The following is a 13,785-nucleotide window of genomic DNA, read 5'->3' as shown; positions in this document are numbered from 1 at the left end:
TACACATATATGTGTTTATGAGCCTTGAAAATGTACTGAAAGGGTTATATTAAATGTGAAGTTACACACTAAATGTAAACGCAAGTTACAAATCAAGAGTTACACATGCATAGATCTATCTACACACACAGTATTCTTTGATAAGCCTCAGAGGTCATACCGTGGATTTAACGGATACAAACTACCGGAACTGAACTATGATTATAAAGTTATAAATAAACATAAATATGAACTAATTTATGCCAGAGGCCAAATTACAGGCATGAAAACATCTCATAAGGTTTTTTCAGAAAATGGCCTCATCTGTTGCTAAGCTGCTGAGGATGAGACAAATTGAATTATGGGGTTTTCCCCATGGCTTTGTTTTTGTTTCAGTGGGATATGTTAAAGGTTTTTGTACATTCAAGGTTGGATCAGGATTTTTGTTAGATTTTAGGATCTGCTAAAGAGGCTAAATACAGGGCAGCATTCTGATGACATCACTCACAGGCACATTTTACCATATTTAAAAAAGGACTTTATGAGAATCCTTTCCTATCCGACTGTATCTCCATAAGTGAAACTCTACAACTGAAAAAGGATTGTGGTCATTCCCGTGTCTCTGGCTGCAGCACAAATATCCGGGAGTTCAGTTGTTTTCTACTCAGTCGACATTTGTTTAAAGAAAAGCAAATCTCAGGATTATTGTTTTGAATCTATCAAGTGAAAGTTGTTTCAAATGCATTGAAAGGGAAAAAATGAAATATTTGTTGTTGTGCATCGTCTTTGTGTCCATTAGCCTTTGTGTTGGCGCAGTCCCTCATTTACGGGGGCTTTTTGGGCGTCTGTCTGACAGCTGAACACAAGGCCCTTCTCCAAACAAATGGGAGCTGAGTATGGAGATGCAGCAGCCCAGACCCAAACTGCAGAGACGGGCGTTCTTTGACAGCTGCTTTCATCTTGTTATTGTTCCTCCTTCACTCTGAAGGATTTTTTGGGTTTCCTAAAGTATTTCTTTTGCCGTCTCCTTTCTCTCCCTCCCTCTATCCCTCCGCTGCCACTGAGCTATGATTGGCTGTTATGACAAAGCTGTCGCCGGGCTGTCAGCCTCTTCTGAAGCTTGGTTTAATTACTCCTTTTCACTAACATGACATGTTCATGCACAGATGCATGCAAACTCACATCCATGCTGGAAAGTCAGTCACATGTACGCATGCTGACACACAAACGAGTGTGCCGGGCAGCATGCTGCGCTACACCGGCGGTAATAATGGAGGAAGGATGGTGATTGAACTCTCCGTCTACCTCACACAGACGACCCCCAGATGTTTGTCAATGTTGACTCTCTGTTTTCGGAGCTGGGCTTTAAAAACGTCATGTAGAACTGTGAATAGCCAGACGCTGCTTGGTTCGACAAGCTGAGATCAATGCTGCACCCTGCTGTGCCAAGCTCTGAATAGCCAATTAAAGCCTCTGAATTGGAGGAGTGAATAAAGGAGGCAGGGTTGGATTGGACCAGGGTCAAATTGATTGCTGTAGTTTGTGAGTCTTTCAAAATCCTGCCTCGTTCATTTATCAGTGGTCGCCCGTAGAGATCTGTGTCGGTTTGCTCAGCTTTGTTTGCATGAAGAATAATATTTTGACCAGAGAGATTCTCTGAGGAATCGATTCAGAAAACTTTTTTAATCTTGACGGTGATTAAGGAGGCACAGGGCACTGGGACGGGGAGGCAGAGATCTCAAATGTGCCGGGAGTGTTGACAAAAAAACATAAAATAAAAATAAAATAAACAGATAGCACAAAGGGGTTTACGATGCTCTAAGCACCTATTCTGTTTCAGTCTAGACGTACAGATGTGCTGGGGATAGAAGGGAGAAGCACGACTCATCTGAATGCCACCTGAGTTTGGATTCATATTGTTCTCAATGTTCTTTCTTCCCATTATCGTTTCCTCCTGTCTGCCTCCACTTTTCCTCCACTTCCATTTTCATCATCTTCTCTCTTTGTCCTGACGTGCTATTTTTCTCCTTTTACTTTTCTACCAAATCCCCCTCATCCCTCACACACGCTCCTCGTCTTTAATAACTGTTATCTTTATCTGACTATATTTAATATTTCTCACTCCGACTCCCAGCTTTCCTGTTTTCTTTAATCGACCTGCACTGCCAATGCACTCCTTCATCATTTATGCTCATCTTCTCTTTCCCCTTTTTCCCAAAACTTCCCCACTCCTCTTCTTCCCTCACCAGGTACCCTGCCCTATGATATCAAAATAGTTATTGCTGGAAACCATGAGTTGACCTTTGACCAGGAATTCATGGCAGATCTCATCAAGCAGGACTTCTACTATTTTCCTTCAGCCTCCAAGCTGAAGCCAGAGAATTATGAGAACGTCCAGTCGCTGCTCACCAACTGCATCTACCTGCAGGACTCGGAAGTCACCGTTCGCGGTTTCAGGATCTATGGCTCTCCATGGTAAGCCTTGGAATTGCATGTTTGATTTGAGTAAACCGCTAAATGACAGGCTTTCAGAAAAGCACCAGTGGGGGGGGGGTTATCCCCTTCCTTTGATTTTTACTTTGTCATCCACCTGTGATTGAATCTTCTGTTGTACTTTAAAAGTCTAAAGTGCAGCAAAAACATAATATTTTATCAGAAGACATAATTCACATGCTACTAAAGCAAAACCTTCCTAAAACTATGGATCACCTATTTATTGTAAATTTTCATTTGCTATATTTTGTCAAAGTAAAGCTAAACACATCTGAAAGGATATACTCCAATAGCTAACATTAAATTATTATATTTTTTAAGATAAATTAAAGGAAATCCTTTTGAATATTTCATTTAAGGCAAGGCAGCTTTATTTGTGTTTCATTCACAGAGGCAGTTCAATGTGCTTTCCATTAGCGAGAATAACATTAAAATCAATGTGACAGCATCATTAAAATGCTCAAGTAAATTTAGGTCAAATTAAATACGCAAAATAAATTCAGTTGATTTAAGAATCAGAAAAAAGTTAAAGGGTGAGCAGTTATAGCGCAGAAGGTGCAGCGTAAGAGACATCCATTCAAAGGCTGATGAAAAACAGAAAGTTTTCTAGAAAGTTTAAACGTTTCTAGAGTTGGGGCACATTTGAGGTCATGAAGAAGCTGATTCCAGCTAAAAGCAGCCTCACCCTGTTTGGTTCTGACCCGGGTTCTACCAGATGACCACTTCCTGGACCTCATAGCCCTGCTGGGCATAGATACCTGAAGGAGGTCTGACATGTATTTTGGCCCCGTACTACTGAGTCATTTATAAACTAGCAGAAGCACTTTAAAATGCATTCTGTAGTTTTCTGGTAATCAGAGATTTAAGAACTGAGCAAAAACATCAATTTTGTTTTCCAATTCATTTTTTTTAACATAAATAACTCATCTATTTATGGTGATGCTCACGCGTTTAAAAGTGAGAGCCATTGCAGCCGACTGGCTAACAGTCAGCATGGTGCTAATAGAGCAGATGTCAGTTGTTACAAAGGAAATGGTAAAAGAGAATGGGGACAGAATCACAGCACCAGGACAGAAAACGGAAGATAATACACTCTGAAATAGGAAAACTCGTTTATATTAAAACGGTCAGCTGATGAAATTTCCATGAAAGTAACACAAAGACGGTTCCGACATGAATCAGCCACCGACTCTGGATGATGGGATGAACCTATTTAGTGATTAATCACTAATCTGCAGTAGACTAGGAGCTCTGTTGGTCAAGTTAAATATTATTTTATATCCTAAATATCTGATGTATTACCTAATTCATGGGAAAGCTGAAATCTGAGTGGTGATCTCAGATTCTATACCTGAGGACTTCCTGCTGATATTTCACAATGTGCTACATAGAATATATCTTTTCTCAATGCACATTTATTGTATATTTATTGTAGAGTCATTTGCTTCTGGTGTCATGATGTGGGGGTGTGAAGATGGTGGACCAAGTGTGGTGGAGGGTTCCCGGAGGCAGAAGAGCAGGCACGGATGAAATAAAAATGGTTTAATTGTAGAACGGGAGAGACGGGACAAAACACGCATGAACAAACAACAATGATCCGACGAAGACAGCAACAAGGAGGGAGGTATAAATACACAGGGAAATCAGGAACACATGGGCAGAGTAATGAGGGACAGGTGAGAACAATAAGGTTAATCAAGGCAAGAGAGACACAGCAGGGAGGCCGGGGCGGATCATGACATCTGGTGTCTGGATACAAAGGTTCTGATAACTTTTTGTACTTGCTGCTCAGCTCTGTTTGTACAAAGTATCTGATCTTGATTCTACATTCTCTCCATTTCTGACTTAAATGTTGGTTACTCCATTTATTTAGATACATTATGTATATAGTTTAAAAGTGGCAAAGCATTTTACTGGGTCCAAATCTCGTGCTGTCCTTTTGATGGTACATATCTAAGGTTGGGCTGTAGTCCAATAATAAAGCTGCAGATTACACAAATAGGATGGAAATGAGACTGATGACATGCTCTCAGATCTACCAATAAAACAGCTGCAGAAGAGGAACAATGATGGCAAAAAGTGAATGTATCCTGGAGAGGGAGGGATAGCAATCGGCTGGCTCAGGCTGCTGCTATTGACACAGTCACACGTGTGGTGTGTGTGCATGTGTGTGTGAGGGATGGCGCTTTAGGGAGGGGTTCAGCACCACAGAGGGGCTCCAGCTGCACGTTTTGTATCTGTGGAGAAAATCCATTCAGATGATGGGTTCTGCATGTAGCAGGTATGCTTCCTGTCTGTTCACCTGCGTAGGTTGAAGTTTCTTTTCTAACTCCAAAGTGAAGTTTCCAGATGAGGTTGAGAAGTGTGACCCCTTCATAGCAGGAACACACCCCTTTTTCAAAATTGGGACCACCTCCTACTGGTTTCTCCATGCAGCAATGAAGGGGTGTGTCAGCCATGACAGCGCCACAGAGCCCTAAGCATCCCTGGGTGGCTTTCTAATTGTGGTAAAAGGACTGGAGCGGATTCATCTACCAGACAAATCACACTCAGAGATTTGTTCTGAAACAATTTCATTAAGGTGCGGAACACCATCTGTCCTTCTGCAAGTCCACGTCCGTCTCTTCTGTCTCCTCCAGTGGCTCCCATATGAAGTGGGAGACCACTGATTGCTGGTGTCTTTGCACACCTGCTTCTGATGGTGAGGCCACACCCCCTTCTCCCTCTGTCAGAGCTTTGAGCAGCACCACATGAACATAGATACTTTACATCTTCATCTGCTTTGCTGGATGCTTCCTTTGGCACCATTTATAACATACAACCACTTCATTCCATGGCTTGGTAAATCTGGGCCATTGTCTTGGCTGGAGAATGTTGATATTTCCTAAAAATAGCAAACCAAAACAGCTGGAGAACATTTTAATGCATTACATCGCTTAAATATACACTCTTTATAAAAAGGGTGCACAACAAATAAATCATCTAATAAAAACCTAATACTGTCACACGGTGCTTTTCCCCTAAACTAGATTTGTACGTTGAAATTAAGTGTCTCAGACAAGCTTTTTAATAATAGAAAGCAATAAACCACCAGTGTGTCTACTTGACGTATTGTAAAAGTCAGGGAAGAAAGCCCGTGTTGACAATTTGACCGATAAGATATTCTGTGGTTGATTTCATCTCAGGATAAATAAATTTTGTTATCAGAACACAAGACAAATGTCAAAGTTAGAGTGTTATTAAATAACTATATTATAAAAGTATTTAGAAATATTTTTCAAGCAGAGGATGTGGGTTGTAGCAAAACTTTATTCATGGCATCATGGATGAGTGGAACCTTTTCTGATTTAAAAGAACACACACACACACACACACACACACACACACACACACACACACACACACACTCACACACACACACACCCTTCCCTAAGTGGATTTGTGTTGTTCTGCTCAGGCACAGAGACGACAATGTCAGCCTGACTGAATCTCTGCAGGAATAAATGTTGAGGCTGAGAAAACTGCGACACCTCACCAGTTGTAGTTATTTGCATGTTTGATATTAGACAGAATGATCCTCAAAAATTATTTTTTTAAACTTCTGTTATTCTCTAAAATGCCATTATAGCTTCACTTGGTGGTGAAGTTTCAGATCTTGGAGTTTCAGCCTCTCAGAACTCTCAACTCATATTTTTGCAGCTCAGATTCTCGGCCACAGAGACCAGTCTGGCAACCTTGGCAAGTGGCTTCTGAGTCATTAATAATAATGAGCTGCATGGTAGAAACATGAGGCTTCACACGTTCGTGGGCTCCCTCCTCCATGCGCACATACTCAGCCATGAGTATGCAGATCTTTGCAGATCTTGCTTTGTGCCGTTTTCTCATCAGCAGCCAATTAAATGAATGTCTGTTAGGAAAAGTAAGAAACTTTTTCCTTTAATAAAAGCTTCTTTGTAATAGAAAGGATTGCTGTTACAGATCAGATGTTTTCTGCAAAATGAGTCTGAGTTCCAACTGAAAATAGAAACATAATTTTAAAAAATAACAGCAAAATTTTACTAAAATCTCTCAAATAAGCCATATTATTTTGTATTTATGTATTTGTGTGTGTGTGTGGGGGGGGGGGGCGACCTCATTGTTGTTGTTTTTGACTTAAACATTGTTTAACAGGGGATCTGAGATGTAACTGATCTGAGATTATTCATAAAGGGAAAAGCTCTGACGCTCCTGTTTCAGGAAGAAAGCCAGAGGAGCAGAACACAACAGGCTTTTGAATACATTTTTCTTGATATTTGTACATCTCATCTCATATTAATATAATAATAATAATAATTTATTTAATTTGTGATGCTCTTTATATCAAGAGATCTCAAAGGGCAAGCAACAAACATGTCAGACTTTAAAACATAGGGAACCAGCACATTTCACTTGTTCAGCAGCTCATCAGGCTCTGCGAAGCCGGTTAATCAACTGCTGATTAAAATCAAGTGCGTTGAAGCAGGGAAACCTCTAAAACATGCTGGATAGTGGCTCTCCAGGACCAAGGTTTCCTACCCTTGCTTCAACATAAGCAGTTCAAGCAAAAAAAGTACAAGGTTAAAATCCATAGATGCCAGCTATTTAAAAGCTTTGGTGTCTTTAAAAACATATGTGGGTTGAGGAGCTCTCAGGGTGTCGAGTATTGGCTAACATCAACACGACTCTACCACTGACTGTGTTTGCGCTGCCATGCTGATGTTTTATCTCCACAAATAACACAATCCTGGAGGAGTTCTGCTGTGTGGTGAAGCTGCCAATGCTAATGGTTAGTTTCTACTAGCCAGGATGTGCTTCCCCGTCGTGAGTCAAGATGAATGAGTCCATGAATGTTAAGTGACAGTGTGGTGTGTTTCCATGTCCAATCAGAAGCTACTGCAGGAGATAGGTAAAGAAGACGTTTTTCACGTTTAGCCTGCATGTTAAAGTCAGCATGACTGATCATATAAAACAAAACAAACAAAAAACAAACAAACAATGAAACAGTTTCTCAGTGATCTTGGTGTTTAACACACAACTTACTTGAAACTTGATGCCAAAATAATGGATATCTTGAAATCTTTTCCAGCAGTATGCAATTTATCACTGAAGCTGAACACACCTCTGCCTGCCTCAGCTGCTTGTGAGAGGCTTTTCAGCACTGCAGGACTCATTTTGAGACCCAAAAGGGCACGTGTTGATGCAAAGAACTTTGAAAACCAGCTTCTGGTGAAGCTCAATAAAAGAGTTTATTTAGTCTCCAACAGTCAATTCCTCTCAAAAGGAAATAATACTTGAAGATTTGAAGTGACCTTGATTCCATGATCACAATTTTTTAAGTCAAGTTGTCGAAAAAACTATTTCAGTTAAATGCTCCCATATGTGGTGATAGCAATAACATTAATAGCATCATATCTCCAGGAATTATTGTTGTGTTGTTGAAATGAACTTCTCAATCCAAACCAGATGCTTTTTTTCTGTTCTTTTAATTTTTATTTTTTTACTTTTTACTTTTCGTACTTAAGTACTTTTTATAGCCTGTATTTTTACCTTTACTTAAGTAAATAAATTTGCTCAGTACTTTCACTTTTACCAGAGAAGTTTTTTACACAGGTATCTGTGCTTCTACTTAAGTAAAGAACGTCAGTACTTTTGCCATCTCTGCCCCACAGTGCTACTTAAAGCTTGTCTTCCATCACTGGTCCCTCTCATATCTACTATCATATACTCCTCCCTCACTGTTGTTCCATCAGCTTTGAAAACTAACTGTATCACTCCAATTCTCAAAAAGCCCGGTATGGATCCCACCAAATTACATAATCTTCGTCCAATATCTAAATTACCATTTATCTCCAAAATTCTTGAAAAAGTTGTTGCTTCTCAGCTTCACTCTTACCTCAATTCTCATAGCCTCTATGAACAGTCCCAATGGTGTGAGACAGCACAGGTAAAAATCACTAATGGTCTACTGATGGCAGTATACTCAGGCCTTCTCTCCATTCATGTTCTACTAGATCTCAATGCCGCATTCAATACGATCTCTCTTAACGTACTTCTCCAAAGATTAGCATCTATCGGCATTAGTCACATCCCCCTAGCCTGGTTCACCTCATACATATCTGATAAATATCATTCAACATCAACTTCAATCTCGCTCTTCTACTTCATTCCTGGTTACTGCAGGGGTTCCCTAAGGCTCGGTTTTGAGCCCCCTCTTATTTATCATCTATCTACTTCCCCCTTGGTTACATTTTCCACAAAAATACAACATTGATTTTAACTGTTATGCTGATGACACTCAGCTGTACATTTCTTCTAATCCAAATTCATCCCTTCCACTAATCTCTCTTTCTAACTGTCTATCAGAGATTAGATCTTGGCTCTCTCGTAATCTACTTAAACTAAACAGCAATAAAACAAAACTCCTACTCATTGGTACTGCTTCAGTTTTAAACAATGCTCGCAATCTCTCTATCAATATTGACAACTGCACTGTTCACCCATCTTTACAGGTAAAACGTCTTGTTGTCATACTAGATGGTACACTTTTATTCAAATCTCACATTAATCATGTTATTCGGGCTGCATATTTCCATCTATGCAATATCAACAAACTCCGTCCTTTTCTCACGCCTCATGCTGCTGCAATCCTTGTCCATAGCCTCATCACTTCTCGCATGGACTATTGTAACTCCCTTCTATTTGGTCTCCCGACTAAATCCTTTCATAAACTCCAACTTCCCCAGAACTCTGCAGCACGCATCATTACTGGTACCCCCTCAAGAAATCACATCACTCCTATTCAAACTGGATGCGAGTAGAAACGAGAATCATAGACAAGATCTTAATACTCACATTTAAATCTATCCATAACATGGCCCCACTTTATCTGTGTGATTTATTAACTATTGCAACTACTTCCCGGTCTCTTAGATCCTCATCTACACTTCCCCTGGTTCAACGTCGAGCTTGCCTTACCACAGGGATTCCCAAAGTGTGGTGCGCGCAGTGCGCGAGCTGCCGCTAGGGGGTGCGCGAAGTGAAAAGTGTAATGGCTGTGGAGCTCAGAGAAGTCTGTCATATGTCACCATTAGCGTAGAAACTCATTTGTGGGTGGGCCAAAGAAAAAGTAAGTGGGCACAATAAATGTAATTGAAAACAAGTATATTTTTGCGTGCGCGTCCTCCACGTATGCCCTAGCTTCATAATAACAGTGTGCCGAGCTTCAGCACTCTGGCCTGCGCACGCCGATATGTTCCGTATTTGATCATTTTTAACGGTGTTGGAGGAATCTGAAGGTGGCGAGTCATTCTGGCAGATTGTAATTAACACCTGTCTCATGCAGGTGTTCTGACATTGTAAACCTCACACACAGGACATTGTGGATACAACAAAATAACAAGAAATGATTCCCATTCAGGCTATTGACAGGGCGCTGAAGATCTGAAGTTCAGAGTGCGTTTGTCAGAGGTCAGACGCGTTCCGGCTGAACCACGGCTCACGGGTGCACAAGTGAGCACATCTGGGCTGGGCAGAAGTCATTTTACAACATTGGTTTAAATAGCGCGAGACGCGGTGACTTGAGCAGCTGTGCCGCGCGCGCGTGCGCGCGCACACACACACACGCACACAGATTCAATAAGCGCGCACGCTGCGTTAACTCCGGCGCGCCGTCAGACTGAAGGCAGAAATGAACGCTGCCTCCACCGTGATAAAAACTTTTAAGAGGTTATTTTTCATTCAAGGTCAAATTAAGATATTAGCTTCTGGGATGAGTCGGGTCCGCTCCAGCCAGTGACTCCTCATGAACCTGACCACATCTCATGTTACTGCAGCATTTGTTATTCCAGTCAGCGTGGCAGCGGATTGCAGATTCAGCCACACCATAAAACAGCAATAAGTCGGTCTGAGGTAAAAGTGAACATCATGGCTATATCTTGTCCCCTATTGACATTTGATTACGCACAAGTAGGTGATCAGCTCAGGTTTACGCAGAGCAGAAGGAAGGAGAGCGCTCTGGCCGCACAGGTTAAATGTTCCTACTTTAAGAAAACCGTTAAATTGCATTGCTTATGTGCTACCTGGGCACTCTAAATATTTATTTAAAATGAAATCAAAGGAAATTGTAAAGGTATCGAATGTTTATTAATTACTATTTAAAAAATGAAAGTGATGGGGATTTTTTTTAACCCTGTCTGCTTAGCTTGACATCTGATATATATGTATATATAAAGCCATGCCCCGATGTGGGGGCGGGGGGGGGGGGGGGGGGATGCGTCGACATGGTCGGGACATAGAAGGGGGTGCGCGGCTAATTAAGTTTGGGAACCACTGCCTTACCAGCATGGGGAGCAGAGCTTTCATTCGCTCTGCTCTGCGGCTCTGGAACACACTTCCCTCTGCCATTAGAAATACTTACTCATTTACATTATTCAAGGCACACCTCAAAACTCACCTATTCAAGCAAGCCTATTCCCTTTTTATGTATCTTATTTGCGCTTATTGCTCTATCAGCCTCTGTGTTGTTTTAATGTTTTTATCTCTGTTTTTGTTGTAAGGTGTCCTTGGGTTTGAGAAAGGAGCCCTCAAATAAAATATATTGTTGTTGTTATTATTATTATTATTATTATTATTATTATTATTATTATTATTATTATAACAGGCACACAATCCTGGCAATTTCATGAAGCCAACATGGAAGTGGCAAAAAAAAAATACTCACCACAGACCGTGATGTAAAGGTTTTTTTGGTGTATGTCGTGATTTAATCCATTCAAGGACTGGTAGAGAGGCTGTGTGACGTATAAAGCGCTGTTCAGTGACTAGAAGGGTGAAAAATGACTGAAAGAGTTACTCAAGTAAAGGTAAATGTAACTAGTTACTACCCACTTTGGATTATAACTTGTAGAATTTATTTGTCGGTATGACGGCTTGTTCGCAGACACACAAAGAGATGAAGACAAAGTCAATTTGATGATGTAGGATTTGTACAAAGTGACAAAGAAGGGAGAGCTAGACCCATTTCTCTGCATTAAACTAAAACGACAGAAATGTATCTTCCCCTCAGCTCTGTGTGAAATAATTAAAAATGAAGAAGCTAAAGACTCCTAATGAGATTTTTTAATTATTGAGGATTCACTTCTCCTTCTATAGTTGCCCAATTAAAAAAGCTCATCAAAAACTAAGATGAAGAGCAACCATTTTTCTTCCTTGTTTCTCCAGCTTTCTGTTCCTTCTTCATCTCCTGTTCCATTCCTCTCTCATGTGTGTAAAACGTGCTACCTGCATTCTGTTTGATGGCTCGTTCTTGCTGATGAGCAGCAAATGCAGGGGCCTCCCTCCTACCTTAATTAAGTTGTTTGTTTTCATGCAAACTGTAAAAGTAAAAGAAAAGGGGGAGGGGAGAAGAAGAGGTAATAGGTCTGTGAAACCTTTTTGTTCCATGATAATGAGTCTAATGAAGGATGGGATCAGTGTAAAGTGACCGCTTCTCTTACCTGAGCTTTTGAAGTCTGCTTTGTTCTTCTGATGACCAGAAACTTCACAGGAAGTCTTTTGTGTCATGAGAGACAACAAAAGGCAGAGACGTTTATCAGCTGTTTGCTGAACCAGAAATCAACAATTAGTGCTGCTTGTACATGTTGATGAGTGTCACAGGATGAGCTGGCGGGAGGTGTCCAAGTATCAGAAAATAAGACTCCTGTCGTCTGAAGCTCAACTCTGACCTGACTCATTTCTTGTTCCTCAAACAGGAGCAGCAGATGTTTTATCCCCCGGAGTACGACTTTCAATGCATTCATTCCTACTAGAGACCACAAAAGTAGTAAAAATATGAGTAAAGTTGATCTTTAACAGGCAGGCTGAACATGATAATAGTGTCCTACACCTATTTCCTGTATCTGCTGATTGAAAGTCTTCAGCTTGTCCAAAATGCTGCAGCTAGAGTTCTGATGAGAATTAAAAAGAGAGATCATATCTCTCCTGTCTTAGCTTCCCTACATTTGCTGCCTGTTAAATTCAGAATAGATGTTAAGATCCTCGTTCTCACTTGGAAATCTTTTAATAATCAATCTCCACCACACATCAGTGACCTGATTGTTCCATATGTTCCTAACCGAGCACTTCGCTCTCAGACTGTTTGCTGGTTTACTGGTGGTTGCCAGAATATCTAAAAATAGGATGGGAGGCAGATCTTTTAGTTATCAGGCTCCTCTCTTGTGGAACCAGCTCCCAGTCTTAGTCCGTGAGGCAGACACCTTGTCTACTTTTAAGAATAGGCTTAAAACATTTTTATATAATAGGGCCTATGGTTAAAATCTGATGTTAGCCTAGATCTGGACAACTGGGGGAGTAGAGGGAGGTGGAGTGTACAGTCGGTAAAGACGACTCTCCCTTGCCCTGCCTCCATCTAAAAGGCTAGGTTATCCAGAGTTATCTCTGTAGTTATGCTGCTATAGGCTTAGACTGCTGGAGGACACACTGACCACTTTCCACACTCTACTACTTTCTTCTACAATCTACTCTTTAACTGTATTATTTCCTGCAATTTCAGCTGTTAACTTTATTTTTTTCTCTAAGTGTTTTTCTCCCCAGAAGAAGCTACAATGATGTTCTGCTGAGATGTGGTAGCTTCATGGAGGGAGCCATCGTCTTGAACACTGTTGCTAACCATTTAATCATTCTCCCTCTCCTGATGATAACACTTTACTTTCCTTGACATTGAATGTGCTACTACTAGTTTACCCATTAAATTATAGATTCAGTAGGATAAATACAATAAAGTCTATCTCTCATCAAATAGAATATTTACTAAGAAATCACAGTGTAACCATAGAAACACTACTTGGTGTGTGTGTGTGTGTGTGTGTGTGTGTGTGTGTGTGTGCGTGTGTGTGCGTGTGTGTGCGTGTGTGTGCGTGTGTGTGTGTGTGTGTGTGTGTGTGTGTGTGTGTGTGTGTGTGCTCTGTCTTCTTGATCCCCAGTAAAGCTTGGTTTATGCTTGATGCGTTCACTTTCCGCGCGGTGATGCGGCTCGCGGATGGAACGCGCTTCACAACTCACAGCGTTTATGGTTCGTGCGGCTCGTCTCTGCGGTGAGCCAATATTCTCCCAAACTGAACGGGGCAGCATGGAGCTCTACGGCATGCATCCAACACTACACCATAGTAGAAGTAGAAATTACTGTTTACAACATGGCATTCCAGCATTTTTAACAGCGTTCTCGTCTTTTCCGACAGTGCGAGCTATTTCTCTCCAAGAATTATTAACAACATGTTGATCACAGTGATCTCTGAGAGC

The 13,785-nt window shown here is 41.0% G+C and overlaps 1 protein-coding gene across 2 annotated transcripts in view; it reads left to right on the top strand.

Annotated features, from left to right (window-relative positions):
* mpped1 (metallophosphoesterase domain containing 1) overlaps positions 1 to 13,785 on the top strand; it is a 158,745-nt gene that overhangs the window by 24,672 nt on the left and 120,288 nt on the right. For both annotated transcript variants that reach the window (XM_070549645.1, XM_054739474.2), the window contains exon 3: positions 2,229 to 2,454. In XM_070549645.1, coding sequence (XP_070405746.1) covers positions 2,229 to 2,454 — 226 coding nt within the window. The remainder of the gene's footprint in view (positions 1 to 2,228; positions 2,455 to 13,785) is intronic.

The sequence above is a fragment of the Nothobranchius furzeri genome, chromosome 1, assembly GCF_043380555.1.
Source record: "Nothobranchius furzeri strain GRZ-AD chromosome 1, NfurGRZ-RIMD1, whole genome shotgun sequence".
In the NCBI taxonomy this organism is placed as follows: domain Eukaryota; kingdom Metazoa; phylum Chordata; class Actinopteri; order Cyprinodontiformes; family Nothobranchiidae; genus Nothobranchius; species Nothobranchius furzeri.
Note: the sequence above shows the minus strand (reverse complement) of the source record. Positions and strands in the feature narration are given on the sequence as shown.